This window comes from Gorilla gorilla, chromosome 10 (assembly GCF_029281585.2).
Source record: "Gorilla gorilla gorilla isolate KB3781 chromosome 10, NHGRI_mGorGor1-v2.1_pri, whole genome shotgun sequence".
Lineage (NCBI taxonomy): Eukaryota > Metazoa > Chordata > Mammalia > Primates > Hominidae > Gorilla > Gorilla gorilla.
In genome coordinates, this window is record NC_073234.2 from 136,327,502 (window position 1) to 136,342,374 (window position 14,873).

Below are 14,873 nucleotides of genomic sequence, written 5' to 3' on the forward strand. Positions count from 1 at the left end.
CCGCGCCCCCCCCCCCCACGACACGCACCTGTTCTTCCTCCTCTTCCCCTCGGCGGGCCGCGCCGGCGCCCCAACCCCCACCCTTGCCACCTCCCGGCCTCCCGGAGCCCCGCACTCACCACGAGTAGGTCTGCTCCGCCATGGCGCTGCCTCTCGTGGGCTCCGCTGCAGACTGTGGCCGGGCCCGGCGGCGGCGGGCTCGCTCGGGCCGTAGCTGAAGGCGCGGCCGGGGTCCGGTGCTTGCTCGCTCGCTGGCTCGCTGGCTGCACGGCGGTCCGGGAAGGCGGCTGGCGGGGAGAGGCCGGGCTCCGAGGCGGCCCCGCTCCCTGGGCCCCGGGGCGGGGCGGGCTCCGCTCTCGGCCTCCCTCACCCGCGGCGGCGGCGGCGGCTCCGCTGCAGCTCCAAACCCAACATGGCGGCGGCGGCGGCGCGGAGAACAAGGGGGCCCTGGGGCGGGCGAACGGCAAGACGGGCCCGCGCTCACTGCGCGCGGGGCCGCGGGAGCGCCGCGCTCGGGCGGCGGCGGCGGCGGCCGGGGGACATGGCCGGCGGGCGGAGGCGGCGGCGACTGAGGGGGGCGCTAGGCGATGAAGCGAGGCCACACGATCACACCCGCCGAGGGGAGGAGGGGCGGGGGCGGGGGCGAGCCTTGGCCCCGCGCGGGTCACGTGCCCAAAACACGCTCACGTGACGCGCGCCCCGCCCCTCGAGCCGGGCCCATGCGCGGAGACGTCGGCTCCTGGGTTCTAGGCGGCTGCTGCTCGCACAGCCGGAGCTGTCGGGGCGCCTCCCGCTGCCTGGTGCCGCCCCCCTCCCCACGCGGAGATGTCGCCTCGGGTACCCTCTTCCGCCCCTCTCCGAGGGGCTGCTGCACCAGCCAATCGGGAACCCCGATGCGCGTCTGTTGGCTGCCACTCAGCTGTCAACCGTCAGTCAACAGTCTGCTGGCCACGGGCCCCCCAACTGTCAGTCAACCTGTCAGTCAACAGGCAGAGGGCTGCATTCCTTCGTTCGTATGTTCCTTGGTTCATTCATTCAGGTAGCAAATATTCCAGGCAGCCAACCTTTATTGCACCCAGGCCCGGCACCAAGTCGAATACCCCACGCTTGCCTTCACAGAATCAATCAACAGATATTTGTTGGGTGCCAACCATGTGTCAACTCACTCTGCCTTCCTAGAGCTTACATTCTAAAGGAAGAGACATAGTCCAAGCCCACAAATAAGATAATTTCAGATGCTGCTAAGTTTTACAAAAACACATTTTGTAACACAAGGTGAGGGGAAAGAGAGTGAGCAGAGGTGTGGGTTACTTTAGACAGGGTGGTCAAGGAAGGCCTCGCTTAGGAGGTGACATTTGAGCTGATATTGAATGATGACTGAGAGCTGGCCTTGCAAAGATCCACAGGAAAAGAGTTCCCGTCAGAGGGAACAGCAAGGGCAGAAGGCTCAGGAAACCGTCCATTTGGAGGTCTGGAAACCGGCACAGAAATAAACACGGTAGAGCTAGACCAGAGACCAACAGAGTGAATCTGGAGCTTAGAGGGAGAGAGAAGAGAGAGATTAATTGAGGCCCCAGGTACTGCGGAATGGTTCCCCAGGAGTGGATGAGGCCGTCTGAAAGGGTGAGAGGCTTATCAAAGAAAAGTCATTCTTTTGGCAGGGCGCGGTGGCTCACGCCTGTAATCCCAGCACTTTGGGAGGCCGAGGTGGGTGGATCATGAGGTCAGGAGATCGAGACCATCCTGGTTAACACGGTGAAACCCTGTCTCTACTAAAAATACAAAAAATTAGTCGGGCGTGCTGGTGGACGCCTGTAATCCGAGCTACTCAGGAGGTTGAGGCAGGACAATGGCGTGAACCCCGGAGGCAGAGCTTGCAGTGAGCCGAGATTGCGCCACTGCACTCCAGCCTGGGCAACAGCGAGACTCTGTCTCAAAAAAAAAAAGAAAAAGAAAAAGAAAAAAAAAAAAAAGAAAAGGCATTCTAGAAAGAAAGAATGGCATGAAGTAAGGCCCAATTCCTGGTGAGCTTGAATCCAAGAGTGGGATGGGTGATTTGTGCTGGAGTGTTGAGAAAATATACTGAGAAGGTGCACTGAGGCCAGACTTTGAGGGCCCAGCTAAGCCTCCCTGCCAGTTACTGTGTTCATGAATAAAAATGATTAACCAGTGCAGCTTCAGAATTTAGAAACATGCCTGGGCAACAGATACACTAACCCTCCTGGACACCCCTCCACCCCCACCCTTCACCCCCCAGTTTCTCTGCAGAAGGCGAAACTCACACACCTGAAACCAACGTACTCCAGCTTCTCTGCAGCTTGCCCAACTTTAGGCCAGAATTTAGCTCTGCTCCAGTTTCCCAGGGCCTGCCCAGGCTTACAGGGAACACCACACCCTGAATCTATCTCCAAATGGATCAGTTGGCCACTGCCCATACATCTGCCGCTTGCCTGTTCCCCAAGGGAAACCCTTTAAAGAGAAAGCCAAGTACACTTTCCCTTCAGAAGCAAAGCTCTCCTTCCTTATTCCCCCACTGCCAGGTGCCAGGACCAGTTAGGTTCCAAGTGTTTCCTCCGAAGCTCTATCAGAGAGCCCTGGGAAAAGGCTCACTGATGAGATTGAGGTCCAGGCCGGGCGTGATGGCTCACGCCTGGAATCCCAGCACTTTGGGAGGCCAAGGCGGGTGGATCATGAGGTCAAGAGGTCATGACTATCCTGGCCAACATGGTGAAACCCCATCTCTACTAAAAATACAAACATTCGCTGGACGTGGTGACCCATGCCTATATTCCCAGCTACTTGGGAGGCCTGAGGCAGTAGAATCGCTTGAACCAGGGAGTGGAGGTTGCAGTGGGCCTAGATCACGCCACTGCACTCCAGCCTGGCGACAGAGTGAGACTCCGTCTCAAAAAAAAAAAAAAAAAAAAAAAATCGAGGTCCAGGGGAGGGTTTGAGGCAGGGCAACAAGAAAATATCAAATCACCAGGGACCCTTAGTCTCACTATTCACAAGAAGACACCGGCCTGCAAAGATCTGTCCAGCCATAAACCCACCAGATGCAGGGATATTAAGGGGAGATGAGAAGGCAAAGGGGCTAAATTCTTTTAAAAAATTTTTTTTTAATTTAATTACTTTTTTTGTTTGTTTGTTTTTGAGACAGAGTCTTGCTCTGTCACTCAGGCTGGAGTGCAGTGGCGTGATCTCAGCTCACTGCAACCTCTGCCTCCCAGGTTCAAGCAATTCTGCCTCAGCCTCCCAAGTAGCGGGGATTACAGGCGTGCGCTACCACATCCAGCTAATTTTTTATTTTTAGTAGAAATGGGGTTTCACCATGTTGGCTAAACTCCTCAAACCCCTGGCTTCAAATGATCTGCCCACCTCGGCCTCCCAAAGTGCTGGGATTACAGGCATAAGCCACCGCGTCCGGCCAGGGGCTAAATTCTTGACATTCATTTAGCTCTCACAACGTTGCCAAGTGCTTTTACATAAAGCCAACTGTGTCCTTGAACGTGATGCAGTCATTCTGAGTTTCAAAGGGGCACAGAGTGAGGCTTTAGGTCCCATGGGAAAGGCCAGAAGCCGTTGGAAGTGGCTTTGGGTGATGCAGAAGCTTTTTCTTTGGAGAGCTAAGAACAAAACAGACCAGACATGTCACTTTTGAAACGAAAATGCCACGCTGAGCCTCTGGGCGATTCACTTGGGCTTTGGTTCCCAGTGAGTCATAGAAGTCAAAGCCAAATGGAAAGTTGGTGTTGGATGAATGAAACGGGAGCTGCTAGAGTAGGAAAGTCAAGGCCTTCCCAGAAGCAAAGGGACCATTCTTTTCAGTGGGAAAAATCTGGTGGAAGAAAGGAGGGAGAAGGGGTTTGGTGAAGGTGTGGTGAATGAGGAGAGGTTTTCTTCTCTCTGTGTGAACCAGAGACTTCCGAAGTGTTTCTTGAGGAAATGTGGCTGCAGACCCTATAAGAAGCTACACAGCACTTGCCAGGGCCGGGATGATGTCCAGGCCATGGAAATACCGTGTACCTGGTCCCAGGAAGATGAAGTGTGGGCCCAGAGACTAATGGCTTGAGCATCTCAGGCTAAGGTTGCTGAGAAGTAGACAGCACCTCTAGATCCTAGTCAACATCTTTACAGGCTTGAAGTCTCCCCAGAGGGCAAGGTTGGAATAAATCTGAAGCCTGTGGCTTGGCTGGGAGCTGCCCAGACTGTGGCATCTGGGGAGTGACTTTTTAATTTTAATTTTACTTTGAGACAGAGTCTTGCTCTGTCACACGGCTGGAGTGCAGTGGCGCAGTCTCAGCTCACTGAAACCTCCGCCTCCTGGGTTCAAGCCATTCTGCTGACTCAGCCTCCCAAGCAGCTGGGATTATAGGCACCCACCACCATGCCCAGCTATTTTTTGTATTTTTAGTAGAGACGGGGTTTCACCATGTTGGCCAGGATGGTCTCAAACTCCTGAGCTCAGGCAATCTGCCCACCTTGGTCTCCCAAAGTGCTAGGATTATAGACGTGAGCCACCGCGCCCGACTGGGAGTGACTTTTAGTCTCCCTGCCAGCAGCACTCAGCTCCAAGCTATAGCAGCCCCAGGTGTATCTGTGACACCTTTGGGCCTCAGCCAGGGAGTCAGGTGTGCTTCGCGAGAGACTCAGGCATTAGGCTCCCCCCAGGAGGGGTGCTTTGTCTCTCTGCACCCCACTGCAGGTGAGAGCGCTACAGCTTGTGCAGTATTTGCTGAAAGAAGCCATGGAGGCTGGGTGCGGTGGCTCATGCCTGTAATCCCAGCACACTGGGAGGCCTAGGCGGGCAGATCACCTGAGGTTGGGAGTTCAAGACCAGCCTGGCCAACATGGAGAAACCCCATCCCTACTAAAAATACAAAAATTAGCCGGGTGGTAGTGGCACATGCCTGTAATCCCAGCTACTCGGGAGGCTGAGGCAGGAGAATCGCTTGAACCCGGGAGGCGGAGGTTGCGGTGAGCCGAGATCGTGCCACTGCACTCCAGCCTGAGCAACAAGAGCGAAACTCCGAAACTCCGTCTCAAAAAAAAAAAGAAAGAAAGAGGCCATGCAGGTGCCTCTAATTATCACCACAGTAATTATAGGATAGCTTCTTCCACCAAGTGTGTTCAAAAGAGACTTGGGGAGTCTCCCCCAGGATGGGTCCTCTGCTTTAGGCACAGACTCCAGGGAGCTGGCATTACAAGGTCTGTCTGGGCTGCTTAAGCATTGTTTCTGAGAACATCAAGGCTTAGGTCTGACCTGGCTCTACCAGTCCCTCCAGCCCATTTCTCCCCTCTGTCATCCACCCCTTGCCCCCACACACACGCATGTGCACTTTGTTTATATTCCATAGTGACCTGCTTGCAGCTTCCCCACGGGCTGTGTTCTTTTTTGCTTCCAATCCTCTGATCAAGTCCAGGAGGTTTCCCATTGGGTCTTTCTTTTTTTTTTTTTTTTTAGACAAAGTATCACTCTGTCGCCGAGGCTGGTGTGCAGTGGCGCCATCTCAGCTCACTGCAACTTTCGCCTCCTGGGTTCAAGTGATTCTCCTGCTTCAGCCTCCCGAGTAGCTGGGATTACAGTTGCCCACCACTACCGTGCCCAGCTAATTTTTTGTTGTATTTTTAGTGGAGACGGCTTTGGCCATGTTGGCCAGGCTGGTCTCAAACTCCTGATCTCAAGTGATCCACCCATCTTTGCCTCCCAAAGTGCTGGAATTACAGGTGTGGGCCACAGTGCCCGGCCTCCCATTGCCTCTTAACTGCTGCTTATAGTTTTCGGGGCTTGACTGCAATGTCACATCCTCCAGGAAATCTCACTTGACCAAAACCTAGGCTGGGTTAGATGCTTCTCTGCACTCTTATTGTCCTCTGAATTTACCCACGTGACACTTGGCATAATGAACTGTCATCGACTGTTTACTTGTCAGTTTCTCCCTTAGCTTGTGAATGCTTCTTGGGAAGGGATTGTAACTGGTTGCCAGTTATATCCTGTGTGCCCAGCAGAGAGATTAGCCCAGAATAGAAGCTCAATGTCTGTAGAATGAATGTTTGAGTGAAGGGGAAGGCAAGCCAGGATCCAGAACAACTTGTTTTGCCTGATGTCATACTCAACATCCACTTCTGTCCTCCGTAACTCCCTCCTTGACTAAGAGTGAGAGTTCTTAAGGGGAGAGAGATACGGGAAGACAGATCAGAAGTAAGGTATATGGTGAGCTTATCAGACACGGGGTCACTTGCATTCTTTGAACATGGGTTTTCAGAAAACGTTTTTTAGAGAAGTTTCAGGCTTACAGAAAAATTGATGGGAAAGTACAGAGAGTTCCCATATAGGCCTCTCCCTCCAGTAAATCTCCCCTATTAATCACATGGTATATTAGTGTAAGTACATTTGTTACAGTTGATGAGCCAATAATGATATTAGGTTTTACTCTTCATGTTGTACAGTCTACGGGCTTTGACAAATACACTATGGTATGTAACCACGATTATAATGTCATACGGAATAGTTTCACAGCCCCAGAAATCTCCCACCCTCTGCCTATTCATCCCTCCCTCCCCATCAAATTCTGGCAACCACGGATCTTTTTACCGTCTGCATAGTTTTGCCTATTCCAGAATGTCCTACCATTGGAATCATACAGCGTGTAGCCTTTTCAGGCTGGCTTTTCATGTAGCAGTATACTTTTGATATTTTTCCATGTCTTTTCGTGGCTTGATAGCTCATTTCTTTTTATTGCTGAATAATATTCCATTGTATGAATGTACCAGAGTTTGTTTATCCCTTCACCTATTGAAGGACACTTTGGTTGCTTCCAACTTTTGGCAAGTATGAATAAAGCAGCTCTCAATGTTTGTGTGCAGGTTTCGTGTGGACATGTTTTCAATTTATTTGGGTATACCACGGATACTATGTATTTTTTGGAAGAATCTTGTTTAATTTCCAAATACCTGGGGCTTTCCTGGATATCTTCTTTGTTGTTGATGTTAATTTAATTCTGTTGTGGTCAGAGAATATATTCTGTAAGATTTCAGTCTTCTGAAGCTTATTGGAACTTGTTTATGGCCAACATATGGTTTATTGTAGTGACTATTCCAGGTGCACTTTAGAAGAATTCTATTATTTTGGGGTGCGGTGTTCTATAATAGTCAACTAATTCAAGGTGGCTGATAATGTTGTTCAGATATTCTATGTCCTTACTGATTTTTTTGTCTAGCAGCTCAATCAATTATTGAGATAAGTAAATTTCCAATTATGAATTTGTTTACTTCTTCATTTAATTATATCAAATTTTTCCTTTATGTATTTGGAACTATGATTAGGTTGATACTTAAAATTGTTATATCTTCTTAATGAAGTGCCCCTTTTATCATTATGAAATACCTGTCTTAAGTTCTTAGTTTTGAAGTCTACTTTATCTGATATTAATATAGCTTTCTTATGATGTGTGTTTTTATTTTAGATCATTTTTCCAACCTTTTACTCTCAACCTCAGTGTGGGTTTGTATTTAAAGTATGTGCCAGCCGGGCGTGGTGGCTCGTGCCTGTAATCCCAGCACTTTGGGAGGCCAAGGCAGGTGGATCACGAGGTCAGGAGATGGAGACCACCCTGGCTAACGTGGTGAAACCCACTCTCTACTAAAAAAATACAAAAAAAATTAGCCAGGTGTGGCCGGTGACTGTAGTCACCGGTACTCAGGAGGCTGAGGCAGGAGAATGGTGTGAACCCGGGAGGAGGAGCTTGCAGTGAGCCAAGATCACACCACTGCACTCCACCTTGGGAGATGGAGCGAGACTCTGTCTCAAAAAATAAATAAATAAATAAATAAATAAATAAATAATAAAGTATGTGCCAGCTGGGCGTGGTGGCTCACGCCTGTAAACCTAGCAGTTTGGGAGGCTGAGGCGGGCAGATTGTCTGAGCTCAGGAATTCAAGACCAGCCTGGGCAACACGGTGAAACCCCGTCTCTACTAAAACACACAAAAAAAATTAGCCAGGTGTGGTGGCGCATGCCTGTAGTCCCAGCTACTCGGGAAGCTGAAGCAGGAGAATTGCTTGAACCTGGGAGGCAGAGGTTGCAGTGAGCCCAGATCATGCCACTGCACTCCAGCCTGGGCAACAGAGTGAGACTCTATGAAAAAAAAAAACAAAAATAAGTAAATAAATTTATGTGCCTTAGTCCAGGCGCGATGGCTCACACCTGTAATCCCAGCACTTTGGGAGGCCAAGGAGGCAGATCACCTGAGGTCAGGAGTTCGAGACCAGCCTGGCCAATGTGGTGAAACTCTGTCTCTACAAAAATATAAAAATTAGCCGGGGGTAGTGGCATGCACCTGTAATCCCAGCTACTAGGAAGGCGGAGGCAGGAGAATCGCTTGAATGCAGGAAGTGGAGGTTGCAGTGAGCCAAAATGGTGCCACTGCACTCCAGCCTGGGCAACAGAGCGAGACTGTCTAAAAATAAATAAATAAATAAAAATTTTTAAAAACGTATGTGCCTCGTAGATAGCATATACTTATATATTCTTCTTTGCTCTGCCTGACCATTTCTTTTTCTTTCTTTCTTTCTTTTTTTTTTTTCAAGACAAAGTCTCACTCTGTCCCCCAGGCTGGAGTACAGTGGTGCAATCTCAGCTCACTCCAATTTCCACCTCCCAGGTTCAAGCCATTCTCCTGCCTCAGCCACATGAGTAGCTGGAATTACAGGCGCCTGCCACCACGCCCGGGTAATTTTTGTACTTTTAGTAGAGACAGGGTTTCTCCATGTTGGCCAGGCTGGTCTTGAACTTCTGACCTCAGGTGATCCACCTTCCTCAGCCTCAGCCTCAGCCTCCCAAAGTACTGAGATTACAGGCATAAGCCACAGTGCCCGGCTCCTGCCTAACCATTTCTGTGTTTTAATTAGAATATTTATTTCATTTACATTTGATGTAATTGTTGATGTGTTTAGGTTTGGTTCTGCCATTTTGCTATTTGTTTTCTACTCATTCCATCTTTTTTGTTGTTGTTCCTCTGTTTCTCCTTTCCTACCTTCTTTTGAGTTAACTGAGTAATTTTTATGATTATATTTTAATATCTCTACTGGCTTTTTTCTTTTTTGAGACAGAGTCTCGCTCTTGTTGCCCAGGCTGGAGTGCAGTGGTGCAATCTCGGCTCTCTGTAACCTCTGCCTGCCGGGTTCCAGAAGTTCTCCTGCCTCAGCCCCCTGAGTAGCTGGGATTACAGGCACACGCGGCCACGCCCAGCTAATCTTTTGTATTTTAGTAGAGATGGGTTTTCACCATGTTGCTCAGGCTGGTCTCGAACTCCTGAGTTCAGGCAGTCTGACTGCCTTGGCCTCCCAAAGTGCTGGGATTACAGGTGTGAGCCACTGTCCCCGGCTTTACTGGCTTTTTTAAAGCTGTACCCTCTTTAAATTGTAGTCGAAGTGGCTGCTATAGTGAGTGTGAATCTCATGAGCTTTAACTTATCACAATCTACTTAAAATTGTTATTATTATTATTATTTTATTTATTTATTTTTTTTTTGAGAAAGAGTCTTGCTCTGTCGCCCAGGCTGGAGTGCCATGGCACGATCTTGGCTCACTGCAAGCTCCACCTTCCAGGTTCAAGCAATTCTCCTGCCTCAGCCTCCCGAGTAGCTGGGACTACAGGTGCCCGCCACCACCCCTGGCTAATTTTTTGTATTTTTAGTAGAGACGGCATTTCACCGTGTTAGCCAGGATGGTCTCGGTCTCTTGATCTCGTGATCCGCCTGCCTCGGCCTCCCAAAGTGCTGGGATTACCGGCGTGAGCCACCGCGCCCGGCCTATTTTTTATTATTATTATTATTATTATTATTATTATCATCATCATCATCATGTTTGAGCTGGAGTCTCACCCTGTCACCCAGGCTGGAGGGCAGTGGTTCCATCTCGGCTCACTACAACCTCCGCCTCCCAGGTTCAAGTGATTCTCATGCCTCAGGCTCCCAAGTAGCTGGGATTATAGGCACGTACCACCACGCCCAGCTAATTTTTGTATTTTTAGTAGAGACAGGGTTTCACCATGTTGGCCAGGCTGGTCTTGAACTCTGGACCTCAAGTGATCCATCCATGTCGGCTTCCCAAAGTGTTGGGATTATGGAAGTGAGCCACTGCGCCCGGCCCACAATCTACTTAAAGTTAATATTGTACTATTTGCCATAAAATGTAGGAACTTTGCACAATATCGTTCCATTTATTTCCATGTCCACCCTCTTTTGTTGTTATTATATAAATGACATCTGTTATAAACCCCACAATACAGTGTCATAACTTTAGCTCTTAAATAGCCACATCTGTCAGTGTGCCTATATGATTAAAAAAAAAAAAAAAAAAAAAAAGGAAGGCCCAGGTACGGTGGCTCACACCTGTAATCCCAGAACTTTGGGAGGCCCAGGCGGGTGGATCACGAGGTCAGGAGTTCAAGACCAGCCTGGCCAACATGGTGAAACCCCATCTCTACTAATAATAGAAAAATTAGCTGGGCATGGTGGCGCGTGCCTGTAATCCTAGCTGCTCAGGAGGCTGAGGCGGGAGAATTGCTTGAACCGGGACCCGGGAGGTGGAGGTAGCAGTGAGCCAAGATCGCACCACTGCACTCCAGCCTGGGTCCAGCCTGGGCTACAGAGCAAGACTCTGTCTCAAAAAAAAAAAAAAAAAAAGAGGGATGCAACCACAGCGGAAGAACAACTGCCAGTCTAACTGTGCGTGAAGGCTGGCAGTGATGGGGCCGAGACTGGGAAACCGCCCCTTCTCCCTGAGACTGTTCATAGTGCTGTGGGTCACAGGAGTCACCTTCAACGTTACCACCACTGACACCAAGAGACAGACTGAGAGAGTGCAGAAGCTGTGCCCAGGAGGGCAGCTCCCATTCCTGCTGCATGGCACTGAAGTGCACACAGACACCAACAAGATGGTGGAATTTCTGGAGGCAGTACTGTGCCCTCCGAGATACCCCAAGCTGGCAGCTCTGAACCCTGAGTCCAACACAGCTGGGCTGGACATATTTGCCAAATTTTCTGCCTACATCAAGAATTCAAACCCAGCACTCAATGATAATCTGCAGAAGGGACTCCTGGAAGCCCTGAAGGTTTTAGACAATTACTTAACATCCCCCCTCCCAAAAGAAGTGGATGAAACCAGTGCTGAAGATGAGGGCATCTCGCAGAGGAAGTTTCTGAATGGCAACGAGCTCACCCTGGCTGACTGCAACCTGTTGCCAAAGCTACACATAGTACAGGTGGTGTGTAAGAAGTACCGGGGATTTAACATCCCTGAGGCCTTCCCGGGAACGCGTCAGCACTTGAGCAATGCTTATGCATGGGAAGAATCCGTCTCCACCTGCCCAGATGATGAGGAGATCCGGCTCGCCTATGAGCAAGGGGCCAATGCCCTCAAATAAGCCCCTCCTGGGACTCCCTCAACCCCCTCCATTTTCTCCACAAAGGCCCTGGTGGTTTCCATATTGCAACCCAATGGACACACTCCAAAATGGCCAGTGGACAGGGAATCCTGGAAGACTTGTTTTGGGATGGTGTGGGGAAGAGGGGATGAGGGAAAGAAATGGGGGGCTGGGTGAGATTTTTATTGTGAGGTGGGATGGGCAGGACAACATATTTCAGTAATAAAATAGAGAAAAAAATGAAAAAAATAAACAGCCGCATCTGTTAAAGAAATAAAGAAAAAATGTAAATACAATTTAAAAATATTTACTCACCTGTTTACCATCTCAAGTATTTTTTATTCCTTTCTATAGATCTGAGTTTTTGTTTTTTTTTTTTAGATGGAGTCTTGCTCTGTCACCCAGGCTGGAGTGCAGTGGCACCATCTCGGCTCACTGCAAGCTCCATCTCCTGGGTTCACACCATTCTCTCGCCTCAGCCTCCAGAGTAGCTGGGATTACAGGCATGCGCCACCACGCCCGGCTAATTTTTTATATATTTAGTAGAGACAGAGTTTCACCGTGTTAGCCAGGATGGTCTCGATCTCCTGACCCCGTGATCCACCTGCCTTGGCCTCCCAAAGTGCTGGGATTACAGGCGTGAGCCACTGCGCCCGGCCCTATAGATCTGAGTTTTTAATCCGGTATCATCTCCTTCAGCCAGATGAGCTTTCTTTGATGTTTCTTTTTTTTTCTGAGACAGAGTCTCACTCTGCTGCCCAGGCTGGAGTGCAATGGCATGATCTTGGCTCACTGCAGCCTCCGCCTCCTGGGTTCAAGCTGTTCTCCTGGCTCAGCCCCCCGAGTAGCTGGGATTACAGGTGCCCACCAGCATGCCTGGCTAATTTTTGTGTTTTTGGTAGAGATAGGGTTTCACCATGTTGGCCAGGCTGGTCTCAAACTCCTGACCTCAAATGATCTGCCCTTCCAAGCCTCTCAAAATGTTGGGATAACAGGCGTGAGCCACCGTGCCCAGCCGGTGTTCCTTACAATACAGGTCTGCTGGTGACAAACTCAGTTTTTGTTTATTTGACAATGTCTCTGTTTTGTCTTCATTTTTGAAGGATACTGTTACTGGATATAGAAATCTAATTTGAGCCAGGCGCAGTGGCTCATGCCTGTAATCCCAGCACTTTGGGAGGCCGAGGCAGGTGGATCACGAGGTCAGGAGATCGAGACCATCCTGGCTAACACGGTGAAACTCTGTCTCTACTAAATATAGAAAAAATTAGCTGGGTGTGGTGGCGGGTGCCTGTAGTCCCAGCTACTTGGGAGGCTGAGGCAGGAGAATGGCATGAACCCGGGAGGCGGAGCTTGCAGTGAGCCGAGATTGCCCCACTGCACTTCAGCCTGGGCGACAGAGCGAGTGTCTGTCTCAAAAAAAAAAAAAAAAAATTGACTATGCCATACGTTGGCAGATTGTTTTGTATTCAGGCTGCTTGGGCTTCACTGAGATTTTTGAATCTATAAATTTGTCTTCAACTCTCGGCTTTTGGCTTGGAGGAGGCCAAGGTGCAACTTTCTTCAGTCTCTCGAATCCGGGTTCATCCAACACCAGCCGCCTCCACCACACTGCCAAAGTTCAACCCCATTGAGATCAAAGTCGTATACCCGAGGTGCACCAGAGGTGAAGTCGGTGCCACTTCTGCGGTGGCCCCCAAGATCGGCCCCCGGGGGCTGTCTCCAAAAAAGATTGGTGATGACATTGCCAAGGCAACAGGTGACTGGAAGGGCCTGAGTATTACAGTGAAACTGACCATTCAGAACAGACAAGCCCAGATTGAGGTGGTGCCTTCTGCCTCTGCCCTGATCATCAAAGCCCTCAAGGAACCACCAAGAGTCAGAAAGAAACAGAAAAACATTAAACACAGTGGGAATATCACTTTTGATGAGATTGTCAACATTGCTTGACAGATGCAGTACTGATTCTTAGCCAGAGAACTATCTGGTACCATTAAAGAGATCCTGGGGACTGCCCAGTCTGTGGGCTATAATGTTGATGGCCACCACCCTGAAGACATCATAGATGACATCAACAGTGGTGCTGTGGAATGCCCAGCCAGTTAAGCACAAAGGAAAATATTTCAATAAAGGATCATTTGACAACTGTGGAAAAAATAAAAAAATAAAAAAAAAATTGTCTTCGAATAAATTTGAGAAACCAGCATATACTTTGTCAAATATTTTAATGCCCCATTCTCCCTCTTCTATTTTTCTGAAATTCAAATTACATATGGTATATAAAACATTTTTATTTTTATTTTTAAAATTTAAAAAAGATAGAGTTTCACTCTTGTCACCCAATCTGGAGTGCAATGGCGTAATCTCAGCTCACTGCAACCTCTGCCTCCTGGGTTCTAGCGATTCTTCTGCCTTAGCCTCCTGAGTAGTTGGGATTACAGGCATGTTCCACCACGCCTGGCTAATTTTTGTATTTTTAGTAGAGACAGGGTTTCTCCGTGTTGGTCAGGCTGGTCTCGAACTCTCAACCTCAGGTGATCTGCTTGCCTCGGCCTCCCAAAGTGCTGGGATTACAGGAGTGAGCCACTGTGCCTGGCAATTTTTGTGTTTTTAGTAGAGATGGAATTTCACCATGTTGGCCAGGCTGGGTATATAGATCTTTTAATGTTGCCTCCCAAATCCATAAAACTCTGTTTAATTTTTTCAGTTATTTTTTCTCTCTCTGGTCTTTAGAATAAATAATTTGTATTGCTTTATCTTTATATTCACTGACTCCTTCCTTTGTAATCTTCATTCTATTAAATCTGTCAAGTTGATTTTTCATTTCAGTTATTGTACTTTTCAGTTCTAGAATTTCCATTTGTTTTTTTTTATAGTTAAAATTTCTCTTCTGAAGTTCCATATCTGTTCCTTCATTATGACTACATTTTCCTGTAAGGCCTTGAAAATAAGGCTGGGCATGATGGCTCACGCCTGTGATCCCCGGACTTCGGGAGGCCAAGGCGGGCAGATCATCTGAGGTCGGGAGTTTAGACCAGCCTGGCCAACATTGTGAAACCCCATCTCTACTAAAAATACAAAAATTAGCTGGGTGTGGTGGCGCACACTTGTAATCCCAGCTACTTGGGAGGCTGAGGCAGTAGAATCACTTGAACCTGGGAGGCGGAGGCTGCAGTTAGCTGAGATCACACCACTGCACTCCAGCCTGGGCAACAGAGGGAGACTCCATCTCAAAAAGAGAAAATAATTATAAAAGTTGCTTTAAAATCCTTGCTGCTAATTCCCAAGATTAGAAATTCCAACATCTGAGTCATAACTTTTTCTCTTTGGGAGTGAGTTTTGAGTATGATTCCATTTTCTGTTTCTTCATATGCCTAGTACTTGTTTATTGTAGCTGGACATTGTCAAGACTATGGATTTTGTTATGTTCCTCTGAAGAGTGTTA

General features: G+C 48.7%; 2 protein-coding genes and 1 pseudogene across 4 annotated transcripts in view; 2 read left to right on the plus strand and 1 right to left on the minus strand.

Moving 5' to 3' along the window:
• The window catches only part of SPPL3 (signal peptide peptidase like 3), a 137,815-nt gene extending 137,189 nt beyond the window's left edge, over window positions 1-626 (minus strand). The window contains exon 1 of one of the 3 annotated variants that reach the window (XM_031001062.3): window positions 120-626. In XM_031001062.3, the coding sequence (XP_030856922.1) occupies window positions 120-142 (23 nt within the window). In that variant the 5' untranslated portion in view covers window positions 143-626. The remainder of the gene's footprint in view (window positions 1-119) is intronic. The other 2 variants (XM_063694410.1, XM_063694411.1) reach the window with 2 other exon arrangements.
• Window positions 627-10,712: 10,086 nt separating this feature from the next.
• Window positions 10,713-11,520, plus strand: LOC109029052 (chloride intracellular channel protein 1-like). The gene has a single exon (XM_055358191.2). It carries the CDS (start codon window positions 10,751-10,753, stop codon window positions 11,426-11,428), a length of 678 nt encoding a protein of 225 aa, XP_055214166.1. The 5' UTR covers window positions 10,713-10,750; the 3' UTR covers window positions 11,429-11,520.
• A 1,418-nt stretch (window positions 11,521-12,938) lies between these two features.
• On the plus strand, window positions 12,939-13,573 carry LOC101143439 (large ribosomal subunit protein uL11-like; annotated as a pseudogene).
• The last annotated feature ends 1,300 nt before the right edge of the window (window positions 13,574-14,873 follow it).